We start from the raw sequence: 13,611 nt of genomic DNA on the forward strand, positions 1-13,611 counted from the left end.
GTGAGGTGCGAATCGCTAGGACTTTTGAGGGAGAGAACATACGCGGGAGCGCCACCGCCACAATGCTTCGGCCAATCCGTGCCCTTTTTTGCTGATAGTGAAAGCCTGAGAGATGAGAGAGATACATGAGAGAGAACACCTTATCGGGCTCTGTGGTTTATTTGTGACAACCCGAAGTGGCCGTATCACTAGCAATGTACACTGAGCTGCTTGACAGGCGAAAGACTCATAGGTCGATGTACTTCGGGACTGTCATTCAGGATGTTTAGCAATAAATTTATAGATGCTTTACATTTATAGATATTTATAGATACTAGTGGTAGAGATATTTCGATACAGGGATACGTTCGTCCCCGGAGATATGGTAGTATTTTTAAATTTTATTCGCGAATAGAAACAATCTGCTTCATAGACAAGGAAAATAAATTCATACAACAAAAAAGGCAGGAATAGAAGAAAAAACTAAGCGAACAGAAAAGGAACAAAATATGCAGGAAGCGCAGCTGAATAATGGACGACACTATTGCTAAAACATATCCAGGATTTTTAGCAAAGATACAGAGCGTGTTGACTGCAACAGAGCGTCGTTAATCGATTCATACAGGATATCAAGGATATCAAAGATATCAAAGATAGGACGCATCTTTGATATCTAGGATATCAAAGATGCGTCATTCTTGTCCCGCTTTTCGTGGAAAATAGTTATGTTAGTATGGATGACACTTTCTGAACGTTACACGCCTCTTCCTCTCATCCTTCGATGCCACTGCGATTTTCGAGGTAAGGACCCATTTAAATAATCGCACTTCCACTTCACCGCTTGTTTCAAGCAGAACAGCTACTCTTCATAGCAGCACTTTGTAGCACACAGCCACAACGCTGCTTCGAAAGAGCGGAAGTAGGGTTTGAGGAGTGGAGGGGGAAGGAATTGAACGCGAACACGCTCGTATTCGTGAACTACAGCCTTGCCCTTGCCTCACAGCAGCATGTACCTATTTTCCTACCTGTCCATTTGTGGAAAGATCCCAAAATCGTTAATTTCGCGGAACAAGAGTCGACTCTACAATTTCGATGGAAATACTATTTGAAATAATTTGATTTTACAATCAAATCATTTTTAATAGTATTTCCATCGAATGGGAAGACCTCCTCGCAAATATATAAGGCGGAGGTGAACCTGGTCCTTGCTGTCGTCTGCATTCCTTTCAGAGTGATGCAATAGCTACGCCCTCAGCAAGGCACAACATCAAGTTTCTTCAAATTTCTGTCAAAACGAGAAGAAAAGGTGGCCTGCAGCTTGTAGGATTGAGCACCGAGGCGTTACTTTCCTTCTAAGTATCAAAACAAAGCTCCCTCTCGCAGTATTCTCCGCATCAACAAAAGTATCACTTCTAATCACAAATTACTCGTATTGGCCGCAGAAACAACACGGCTAATATTGAGCAGATTCCCTCCTGTTGCTCAGTCAAAAATCTCGTTTAAAGAGATACTGCGACTGATGAGAGCCGCGTGCACGAGAATGACACCTACCTGCTAGCGGGTTCTGCTGGCACCAAAAGCTAGCGGAGATTTGAGAATACGCTCTGAACACGCATGCGCTATGTACATATACAACTTGCACAGTTACAGTGGTGGGCAACAGTTTAGCATTTTTCTTCTCTCCTCGTGGTTTTGGTCCGACTTTCTATGTTCTTTTGTTTGAATGTACCACACTCGAGAATGAGAAAAAGAATGCAATTCTATTTAAAGGCATCGCTCCACGAATTTGGGGTGGTACGGGTTTAAGGTGGATTATGCCCATACTGAGTCGTAGATTGTGGGGAAGAGGGTGATTCCGTTCATCTCTCCCTGTATCAATGTGAACGGACGACCCCGGAACTGTTTCTCAGGACGGCTTCTGTTGCGATGCGCAACGTTTGCGCCCCGCCCCCGTCCTGCGATTTGTCCGCATGTTTCCGACAAATCGCAGGATATAACCCAACTGAAACGCGTACCACCTCAGATTCGTGGAGTGATGCTTTTAAAAAGACGAAGATTGCAGAAAGAAATATCGAAATAAGAAACAAGCAATTTCAGATGTGTAGCATCAGCGTTGACAGAAGTCTAAAGATTTTTCAGGCCTTGTACTGCTTGCATCTTCCGCTTTTGCCCTTCGCTGTTGTTCTTTTATCATGTTCCCGACTTCCTAAGAAATTTGTTTTAGATATGACTACAAAGCAAGAATTTGCTCTGTGTTCTTAGGGTGCAAAGAAGGAAAAAAACTTTGTTGTTGTCCGGTGTAATGTTCATCCAACATGCTATCAATGGAATTTGTCAGAGTTTCGTGAACTGGGGTGTTATCGTGAAGGTTTCTAAAAGTGGCGGACTAAAGAAAAGTATTATACTACAGAGATTTTCTTTTTTGATTCACATGAGCTGTAGCCAAGACTGGTGCTGATCTTCATTAATAGCGTCTCGGCATTATCGCTTTCGTCAGAGCCTGAAAAAAAAGAAATTTCTGATACATTGCTGTTTGAGTTCAGTTACCGTTTAAATGCTTTCTGAAGGGTGATAAGCCGCTTGAGAGAATAAATCACTGATTGCTTCGATTTCTTCCTGGCTCTGACGATGGTGTTAATGCCGAAACGTTAGTTGTTAATAAAGATCAGCACCAATCTTGGGTGCAGCTTAAAGGCAGCATACCACGAACTTGAGGAGGAGCGGATTTCAGGTGGAGTATTCGTATACGGGGTCGTAGATTACGAAGAGGTGGGTGATTCCGTCCATTTCTTGTTAATTAGCGTAAAAAACGGCCCGGAAGATACGGCTTCAGGCGTTCTGGCGCACTATTTTCTACAGAGAGTTCGACTGAAGCCAGCCTTGTGCGGCTCCGCATCTTTTTGACCGTTTTTTACGGCAATTAGGAAGAAATGGACGGAATCACCATCCTCTCCATAATTTACTATCCCTTATAAGAATACTCCACCTGAAATCTGCAACACCTCAGATTCCTGGGGTGATACCTTTAAGCAAATGAAAAAAGCTGCCTATAGAACGGGCCAAGATTCAAGGGACAGTCGAGCATGGCCAACTGATGTCAAGATTTGTGAAAAAGTGAAAAAGACAAGTGAAAAACGGATGGATTTTGTGCGAGGTAACGCTGTAGATCGTTCAAGGAGGACAAGACTTAGCGCAAATGTGCACAAGCGCGTCAGGTGATAATACCAGCTCTGCACTCGAGTCAAAAAAGTCGAGACAGTCGGAGCATAATTCTTTATGCCGTTCATTTTCGCCCACTTATCGAGCATGTTGTAAGGAAGTGTTCTATATGCTGTTCTTTCTTGTGCAGGTCGAATAGAGTGGGCTCTGCATCTCATTTTCATATTTTATCATAATTATAAGATAAAAATGAACTGTTGAACCAATCGTGATCTGCTATCAGGTTAGATACCCTTCATTGTGAGTAATCAATTCTTACTCATACAAACGTTGGTGCCACGTTGGTGTTGGTGACCAAACAAAGCCCCGTAGAAATGTAGCAGACCCCTCAACTATTCGCCGAGAGCCATAGCTTTATAAAATCGTTAAAGATGTTCCTGATTTTCAAGAGCAAACCTCCAGTTGATTCTCCACCTACCTTCCCCTTTTAAAGTGGAAGGTAACCCAAGTGCAGAGTCAAAAGCCTGAGTGATTTGAGCTGTATCAACCTCTAAATAAGTAGTATGAAAACTATCGAACTGATCACTCGTTGATGTTCTTTATGGACAAACTGCGGGTGGGATTTGATAATTCTGGGACAAAAGTAAAGGAAAAAAGAACCACAAAAAGATGCCGATGAAATCGAAAGTGGGATAAAACTGAATAATAATCACATTATTGCAAGAGGAATTAATATGGTATGCGAGAGAGATTACAGATGAACAGTAAAACACTAGAACAGAGCCAGTTGAAAATTCCCAGATTCCGGAGACATAAAATAGAGTTCTCGGACTCCTGAGCAGCTTATAAAATAATGGATAATTAAAACAATGCACTCAGAACAAAGAAACTTCAAAGAAAAACCTTCCCAAAACAGTCTTCGAGGAAAAACAGAGAGGTCTGTCAATAATGTAGTGGATTCTTAGTGAATGACTGACACAATAAAAATGGGAATAAACCTATAAGAGTTACTGGCGTAGCAATCCGCTTGGAACGCACCTACGTGTTTTATGTAATTCGTAACCCTTGAGGTTTTGGAACGCGTGTTGACCTAAACAATGAATGGCGGAGGCCAGCCGATAATCAACTCACCAGTGTTTTTATCCTCCCAGACAAGTCTGGTTCGATTTTATCGACCTCAGAGAGATGAAAGACCTGGCTTGCGCTAAAGCGATTTCGAATCGACTATGCGGTCACAATGGACGACTGCGCCACACCCACCCCAAAAAAGCTATAAAATTAGAGTCGAAATTATATTGATGCCGATCGTTCTTCTGAAAAGGATATTGTCGAGGACGGCGCCTGCAATTTGACAAAAGTAGAATGTTAACCTTCTAAATGGTGGCCAATCAGATCATGTTCAATACACAAGGTACAGTATGGACAAGAAGAGTAGTTGAAGCGTTCCTATGTAAAATCGTGAGGAAAAAGAAATCTAGCAAATGTAAAGTACCCATACCTTCCATTCAGGAAGTAAATGATGTTAAAATATTGAATTTACGAAACAATTCGAAAAAAAGACTAAGGTCAATTATTCGTCAATTGAAGGCTGAAGAGTCGCTTCAAGGACAGAAAGAAGAAATGGAGAGGAATCAAGCGTTACATACGTCAGACACACCGAAAAAAGAGTATTGTTTTTGACTTTCTGCGACACCATCGACCACTTCGCACGCAGCTGCGAAGCTCGAACAGGCATGAATAAAAACGAACGTAGTGATTGACTTCGAACAAATGCTTCACCGAACAACTCAAAAGCAACCAATGCAGTAGAGAAAAGTACCGTACCTGCGGTAATTTCCACAACCAAATCCTATGTTTACAAGGACATCTGGGAAGAGAGCAGATCGTCCAAATCAAGTCCGTTTCAGTAGCAATTCGTAGCAGGCGTAAACTACGGAAGACGTCCCTCTGCTGAGAAGCCTCGAATGGCCCAATCGCACCCCAAATGGTCTTTGAGGAAACAAACGTCAGATGTGCATACTAGAGATCGAATACAAAGAGTGGTTCATTTCGTAAAAATCGGTAATAACGACCACTCTGGAAAGGATCCAGGAGGGATCATGGTGGCTGGCATGGGATAGCAGGACGGACAATCACGATCAAGTTCTCGTTAGATACAGACAAATGGATAACTATAGCTTTTAGATGTGCGACTGGGGAATTTGGACTCTCGAAACAAAGACAGATGTATGCAGCATGTCCGACATTTGTGTTGGAAAAATTGAAACATTGCTTCATTTTGTTAGAAATTCCCAGTTTTTCTGTGGGATAAATTCACCCACACGTCCAGATAAAACTTGAGATGGTTGACGGTTCATCGTTCTTTTAGAAGAAGAAACAGTTTCCTCAAGATAAGATATCATCTGTGTTATCTACTTATATGCATATGTATTCGTTGTCACATGTATTTTCTTTTTTTCGTCCAATCCGAGATTGCAGTATAAACACGAAAATCTACCGATTCCAAACAGATTTGGAAATGGTTGCCAATGCGAGTCGCTGCTGTGCTACCACGAATTCGTCACAAGTAGCACCAGGACGACGTGACGGCGGGATTACATGTTGTCAGGAGAGCTGCGAACCCACTGCTCACTGCCGCAGCACAAACCCAGTAATTTCAAGCACCAATCTCGATAGAGAAGAGGTTTTAATATGAAAGGTAATCAGCGACAGACTGTGTAAGTGAGTGGCTCTCACGAAGAATTGTCATTCCCTTCCAACGGCACGGTTTCCACTCTGCGTCTTCTACCGCTTCTCTGCTCTCTGATGCAGTTTATGTTTACATAACCGAGGTAAACAAAAAGAAGTCAGTTAGGGTGATGCTATTCGACTAATCTTTTCTATTCTCAAGAACGAAAACCATGGGGTTCGGTGACAGCTTCTCAGGTAGTTAAACTTGTACCTTCGAGGGCGACCAATGACTGTAAGGGACCGCAACAGTTATTTCAAGCGTCATGCTCAGCCCGTTGGAGTTCTTGCGAGGCGGTGTACTCTCACCCCTTCTTTCCCTACTGTATGCGCATTGTAGCGCGCTCTTCTTCTGATCTTCCCAACCATCTGAGAACCAATTCTGATATGAAAGTCCAAAGGTTCGCAGATGACATCAAGATTTCCCTTCCGTCTCAATCTGAAGAGTAAACTTCCGCTAGCAACGTAATTTCTCTAACAATCTACTGAAGGGTCTCATGTTTCAAAAAATGGAGCTATTCTCAAATTTTTCCAAAACTGCAACTTAGCGGCCGAGCATTTCCGAGGTACTCCTGAGACTCCTACCTACAACGACAACTGTTCAATATCAAGAGCAACTTCAAAATCATGGCGTAATGACTGGTGAAACGCTTGATTTCTCCACCCACTTGGATTTCATCATGTCACTCTCGTCTCTTCTATCATGCTGACGAATATCCAGTGTACGGATCCCGGCCTCCAACTGCTGGAATATGCCACTTTAATATGGAGTTAGATGTCTACAGTTACATTTAACAGTTATCTAAAATGGAGTTCGCTCTTAAAGAAACATGTCGATAATTGCAAGAAATTCCTACCGGATTTGTCTTTATAGGTAATTTCCCTATCCAGGTTATCTTCAAACACTTGTTTCCTATAAAAGTCCTATAAAATATAAAATAAATAAATGTAAATAAATAAATAATATCCTGTAAAAGACTTAGCGCTCTAGGCTTAGACTTCAAAGTGCTTATGACTGGCCCACGATTTAATGCTGGCTTTCTGTTCCCTACGAAAGGGAAGAAAGAAAAAAGCAAACAAGTATTGCATTTTCCGGCCGAAATCAGGCAGCTTTAGTTTCCCACTGTTCTATATTCGGATGGAACGTCTTCTCAATTACCTCTTACTCTTTCTTCTGTTGGAGTAGTTTGCTTCCTGCTAAGACTCTGTCTAGCCTTAACTACAAAATCCAAAAATATGCTATCCAGATACACTATTCTCATTGTTCTAGGCATGAGCAAGGCCTAGAGTCCAATTGTTTCAGAGGAATAAAAGCAAGCCAGTACTGGATGAGCGACCACACTAGAAATTGCCTTGGTCTGTATCTTTGATTTTTCCCTCTTTTTATGCCACTGGAGTACCTAGAATTCTGTGATGTCAATCTGCTTTCAAAAATTCCTGAATGATCATTATTCTCTCCTGGTGTTGGTTAGCTGTTCAAATCTAACAAGAGCTGGTGGCTCCTCCCTACTCGGTCGCCTAACCCCCCTGTAGTGAGCTCATTTGCTCTGGATTTTCGGTCTCCTAAACCACGGTGACCGTTATTCTGCTATAGCGTTCTGGCACTTGAACAAGGAACTTGCGTGGGGATTTCTCGCCACATGTAGCATGAGAATTAGCTGTCCACCCACCACACGGATATCTACGAGTAGGCCAAGTTTGTCCATAAACGTTAGGCTCGAGTCTTATGTGTTCTGTTCTTTGTTGTTTTCGCTTTCTTCAAATGTGGATGTTTTCAAGAAGTAAATATTATATCCCATATTCGCATGTAAAGAAAGCTCCGAGAAAAGAATATCTGTGAATTGTTTTAGATCGGCAAACAAAACAAGCGGGAAACTGTCATTAACCAACGGAATTCACACCTGTGAATCGAACAGAATCAATGAGGCATGTATTCGCAGTTGAATTACATGTTTGTACTGACATACAACGTCGAAGCAGAACTCGCTCAGACTAGAATCATGAAGGAGCAGAAAGACTTTCGCCGTTTCCTCCGGGTAAAATACACCAATTGCTACTTTCGCTTACATAAAGGCAAATAATAGCTCATTTTCACGTGAAGTAGCGAGAGAAATCTGTGTCGAAAATTTTCTTGACAGTCCAAGGTGATGAGAAGCTTCAAAGTAGCATCTAGAATTGCAAAAATGTTCTCAATGGAATGGAATGTATCTGCGAGAATAGGGACCCCATTCTCGATTTAAAAAAAATCATAAGAGAGAGTGATCACTCTCCGTTGACACCAAGTGTTTACAAACAGAAAAACATACAAAATCCTAGGATTTACAAAGAAAACATTTGTGTAAACTTTTTTGACATAGCATTGTATATTAACGCATAAGAGTCCATCAGATGCAGTGACGCGGGATTTCACATCATCCCAGACCGACACACATGACGACCACATAACTCCACGACGGAAGCCTCGCAGCCTCTGCTGTGATCGGTCCATGGTGTCCGTCCTGGCGCGTCATGGCGGCGGGCACGCCGCAGGATGCTAAACTCGATGTGCACACGACGAACTGGGCGAGATTTCGTTGTAACCTATCCAACCTTCCTATCACTCGACTTCGACAGTAGAAAAGAGTGAGTATCACTCTTATGAGAACAGTAAGTTTTCTTTTTTCTCTTTATGTTTGATGCTTTTGGGGCGGTGTAGCACAGTCGGTAAGAGGTTCCGCTGTGGCTGCAGTCGATCGGTGGTTCCTAGTGCAAACCAAGCCTTTCATCCTACGGAGACGACAAAGTAGGACCAGACTTCTACGGGAGGATGAAAGCACTGGCCTGGCACATCGTCTAGCCCCGCAAGTCATTGTAAGGCTGCACGAGCGTTCATAACCCTCAAACGGAGTATGAGGTGAAGTCGAACGCGCAGGCGCATCGCCGCAGCGATTGATCAACGTCATGCACTCCTTCCTTAATCCTTTATATTCGATGCTTTTAATCATTCATTGAAGTTCGATCGTTACATTAGCGAATCGACTTTTTTCATTCAACTAAATGTTCTACAGTTTCTCTCTTTTCACGTTTTTATTTCATTGTCATGTTTATGATTCATTTCTATTGTTTTTGCGTCACTTCAAACTATTAATCTGTTTTTTTTTTGTTTCCATTCATTCTAACGATTCTGTGGAAGTTGTTATGACTTTAAGCTGCATGGATCTGCCGGGAAAAGTTAAATGATATAACTGAGGGAAAAGCAAATGAGAACCATCCATGGATACTGGCTGCTGAGTTCATGTTAGTGCCTTGATTTCCAAGAATGATTGTTTCGTTTATTTGCATGAGATATTTTTTGTGTTCGTCGTCTTCACTCTGATTTTGTACAGAATTTCTCGAGGTGAACAGTTGGTGTGCGATTTTCAGAAAAAAGCAAAAGCATAGAAATAAATAACAGACTTAGTGTATCTTGAAACAGATAAATTCTGAGTGAATCTTACTCTCTTTCAATTTCTCATTCCACAGCTTCCCTTTGACATTGCATGTCGTAGAATAGTATTGAATACTTCGTTAAATGTTATGATGTAGTGCTCCAATCATTAGTAAACTGCAACCAAAAACAACTACAAGGCAGAAGAAGCGTAGAATAGAATGGGAAAGAAGATGTGGAGAACACATCAATACATCCAAAAAACGGAGGATCACTTTTGGAAATCACGGCACAACTAGAAATTAAACAGCCGGATTTTCAAAGGTTATTTTTTGGGTTTATGTAGCCACGAAACATAATATGACGACCATGGAAAAAATAAAAGAGAAAGAAAGCAAAAAACAGAATCGAAACCATCGGCGTAGTCTCTACAAACGAAGAAGAGAATAAAGAACAGAAAAAAAACAAAAATGTTAAGATTCTACTGTGCAAAAGCTTGTCTGTGAGAAACTGAATGCCAACAATAAACCACCCCAATGGATAAGGTTGCATACGGAGACTAATCACGGAAAAGTGCGAACGGAAGCAAAGAATTCTACATAAATAGAGCCAAACGATACATGTAAGGGTAGGTAATAAGAAGTGAAGCAGTTGTGGCGATGAAAATTGCACAGGGCAGAATCATCGAGCAGTTGCTATTTAATGCAAAATTCTGTCATTGAGAGTTTAGAGGATCGACTATCGTAAAAACCGAAAAAAAAAACTACTAAAACTAATAACTAGACAGTTGAAGTGGACGTGAAGGTAATATGACAAAGATGTATTCACTTATTTATTTTTAAAATGTATTCATTACACGGTAATCCATATGTGGAAGTATGTACAGAGCACACAATGATCAAATAACACTATTAAAATAATACATGAAAAAAATTCAAGTATAAAATAATAAGATATACACCATAGAAAGATGAATAGTAGTGCATTACACAGTACGAGCAAATTAACCTCTAATTATTTGCTTGCTTAGGGAATCCGCCAACAGTTCTTTCTTTTAATATTGGGAAGTTAGTGGAAGCAAGCAGCTTTCTGCTCACGTCACGTGGCCCGAGCCAGCTCTGCTGACGGAAAAGCATGGTAATTCTCAAATCCTCTTGAAACCTCGACAGTATGAATCATATTTATGCTTTCTTCTTTTGCCAGCGATGTTTTAGTTAAACTTCAATTGACCTGACGTTTCGACAACCTCTTTGTTAAAGATCTGGAGATGGTTCGAGGTTTTTGCTGCTATGGATATCCCATCAAACTCCTCCTCTCTTTACTAAGTCTCCATATCATTCCAAGTGCACCGCGCAAGAACTTCAGACAGGAAAAAAACTGATCTGTCTCATCGACCACTGGGGCTGATGAATTTTTCGAATCCTCCTACATGGTTGAATGTTATCCAAAGAGAACGAGGTTTGCACACTGTACAATATCCTTAAGCATTGGAGCCTGGATAGTGTTAATGAACTGCATGTGGGGCAATCTTACAACTCACAGAGTGTTACGGGCGACATAAACTCACTAGTAATTGACACTCGTTTTTGTAGTTCGAATGTTCTTCTGTCTTGAAACCTCGGCATATTCTGTCTGTGTTTTGTTATAGTGTGCCTGCGAGGTTTTTAGATGGAACCTTTATTTGCCTGACGTTTCGGCTTTTCCGCCGTCTTCAGAGGCCTAAATCGAGGATGACTGGAGCAATGTTACGTTTATCCCGTCAAGTGCCACACTACCCTTGTTTCGATAATCGTTCAGGGTAGTGAAAACAGAAACCCATCTACATTGAAAATGGTCTTACGTGTTGCTCCACCGGATGTGGCGCGGCTGGTTGCACGCATTTGTCACTCAGTGTACCAGCGAATGAGTATTACTGCGCGTAGATCACCAGCGACGATATAGATGATTTGATCTACACAAAGAATATCAGGCGGTTATAGGTCACAGAGCGGTACAAGTGGCAAGAACTCATTCGTTATCGACAAGCATTCATTCCCATTATTCATTGAAGGGTTACTTTTAAGAATCCAAAACGCCTCCAACGTCTTCCTTGCCGATATTTCTGTTTCGTGAGCCAGTATAACGAATTTCACATCGTAATCGTTTCCGTTGTGGGCCTCATGTCTGTGCCTTCCTAGTGGTGTTATCAAACTTTTTCGTCGTTTTCCTGCCATGTGTTCATTAATCCTCACTCCAAGATTCCTACCGGTCTCTCCAACGTAAGTTGCATTGCATATCAAGCACTCAGCGGCACTGACACTTCTTCTTCTTCTTCCTAGCGTTTGTCCCGCGTTGTTGCAGGGTCCGCTTTTCTGCTTCTTGTCTTCCATTTGGTTCTATCCATTGCATCACCCGTACACAAACACGCATCTATCATATCCAGCTTCACACGGTCTAACCAGCGAATCTTTGGCCTCCCACGCGGCCTCACTCCCGAAACGTCGAGCTTCAGAGCGGTTTTGGCAACAGAATCTTCCTCCCGCCGCAAGACGTGACCAAACCATCTCAGTCGCGCCTCCTTCATCTTCTCAGTTATCGGGACGACGCCGAAAATGGAACCTACAGTGTCGTTGGATACTTTCTCTTTTAGCGTTACACTTATCGTCCAACATTCGTCTCAACATCCGCATCTCCATAGCGTGCAGCACTCTTTCCAAGGCTTTCGTCGTCGGCCAGCACTCGCATTCGTGAAGTGCAACAGGACGCACAACCGTCCTGTAGATCTTCGACTTCAGTCGAACAGGGACTTTCTCGTCGCACAGTAGCCCTGTTGCCATTTTCCACTTCATCCATGCAGCATCAACACGTGCTCGACCTTCTTGATCAATGTCGCCTGTGGAAGTCACTTTGGGTCCAAGGTACTTGAAACAGTTCACCTTGTTTAATTCGGTGCCATCGACACGAATTGAACCATCCTCTATCCTTGGTCCGCACTCCATGTGCACAGTTTTTGATGTGTTCAGGCGCAATCCATATTGCTGCAGCTGATCCTTCCAAGACTGTACTTGTTTCTGAAGATCATTTAGAGACTCCGACGCGAGCATGACATCGTCGACAAAGAGTAGAGTCCACGGATGCTGCTTCTGGGTTTCCTTCGTTATCGTGTCCATACACAGTATGAACAGCAGAGACACAGCATATGACAGTGATGAACCCTGATGAATCTCTACTTGTACAGGAAATGGCCTGCTTGTTCCAGCAGCCCAACGTACAACACTGGTAGGCTTCGCATAAAGCAGCTTCGTCCACCGCACATATTCTTCTGGTACTTTATGCGACCTCATGGACATCCGTAACAGCTCATGTGGGACACGGTCGAAAGCTTTCTCGAGATCGAGAAAAGCAAGATGCACACTGCGGTTCTTCTCTCGATGTTTCTCCAGGAGGATTCGGACAGCATGGATAGCATCTATAGTGCTGCAGTCCTTCACAAAGCCGCACTGGTTGAGTGAAACGCTAACAATTTTCCTCAGACGAGCTTCCAGGACACGCTCAAAAACCTTCATCGTATGGCACAGCAGTCATATAGGTTTGTACGAGGTGCAGTCAGCAATGTCTCCTTTCCCTTTCCAGACAGGCACTGTCACGGAAGTTTGCCAAACGCCTGGAGTCCGTTCTTCTGCAACGATCTTGTTAAATAGAGTTGCGAGCCACACGGACCCTCGATCTCCTAGCAGCTTTCAGACATCAGTATGTCATCAGGACCGGTTGCCTTGTTCGACTTCATTTTTGCGAGGGCAGCACTGACTTCGACGGCAGTAATTGGTAGAACAGGACCCTCGACGCTGGGAACAGTTATGATGGGAGGATGACAGAACTCTCCGTTACACAAGTTATTGTAGTACTCTTGCCACCTCTCCAGAATCTGACCAAAGCGGCGCAAAACGGCTCCATCAGCTCCCTTAACGATCTTGGTGTGCTCCATATCCAACGTTGAGCGATGACGTACTCTGACTAAACGATACACTGCCCACTCGCCTTCTCTGGTATCAAGCATGTCGTACACAGCCTTGTAGCGACTTCGCCTTGGAGACTGCCTTCTTAGCCTCCCTCTTCGCCGCTAGGTAAGCACCCCGATCTTCAGGCTGACGCGTCCTCCACCAGAGCTTATACTTGGACTTCTTCTCACGAATTGCCGCCTGAACTTCCTCGTTCCAAAACCACGTAGCCTTTTGCACCTTAGGCTTACCTAGAGTCGTCTTTCCCAGAGTGTTCTCCGCGGTAAGCGTATAACGCTGGAAGTAGACGACCACATTTCCTCCACACTACGAGTAGGGTGGGGAAGTGTAGATGGAGCCACG

At 42.9% G+C, this 13,611-nt stretch overlaps 4 protein-coding genes across 4 annotated transcripts; all 4 read right to left on the bottom strand.

The window, feature by feature from the left end:
* Positions 1–15: 15 nt before the first annotated feature.
* On the bottom strand, positions 16–6,234 carry RB195_009951 (uncharacterized protein; the record flags this gene model as incomplete). Its single annotated transcript, XM_064190734.1, has 4 exons — positions 16–105; positions 4,270–4,342; positions 4,399–4,451; positions 6,175–6,234. 4 exons carry the CDS (start codon positions 6,232–6,234, stop codon positions 16–18), a joined length of 276 nt encoding a protein of 91 aa, XP_064048317.1.
* Positions 6,235–11,244: 5,010 nt separating this feature from the next.
* On the bottom strand, positions 11,245–11,640 carry RB195_009952 (uncharacterized protein; the record flags this gene model as incomplete). The annotated part of the gene is made up of 1 exon (XM_064190735.1): positions 11,245–11,640. One exon carries the CDS (start codon positions 11,638–11,640, stop codon positions 11,245–11,247), a length of 396 nt encoding a protein of 131 aa, XP_064048318.1.
* Positions 11,641–11,838: 198 nt separating this feature from the next.
* RB195_009953 (uncharacterized protein) lies at positions 11,839–12,816 on the bottom strand (the record flags this gene model as incomplete). The annotated part of the gene is made up of 1 exon (XM_064190736.1): positions 11,839–12,816. The coding sequence occupies one exon, from the start codon at positions 12,814–12,816 to the stop codon at positions 11,839–11,841; it is 978 nt and encodes a 325-aa protein (XP_064048319.1).
* A 164-nt stretch (positions 12,817–12,980) lies between these two features.
* On the bottom strand, positions 12,981–13,307 carry RB195_009954 (uncharacterized protein; the record flags this gene model as incomplete). The annotated part of the gene is made up of 1 exon (XM_064190737.1): positions 12,981–13,307. The coding sequence occupies one exon, from the start codon at positions 13,305–13,307 to the stop codon at positions 12,981–12,983; it is 327 nt and encodes a 108-aa protein (XP_064048320.1).
* Between the last annotated feature and the right edge of the window lie 304 nt (positions 13,308–13,611).

The sequence above is a fragment of the Necator americanus genome, chromosome III (genome assembly GCF_031761385.1).
Source record: "Necator americanus strain Aroian chromosome III, whole genome shotgun sequence".
NCBI lineage: Eukaryota > Metazoa > Nematoda > Chromadorea > Rhabditida > Ancylostomatidae > Necator > Necator americanus.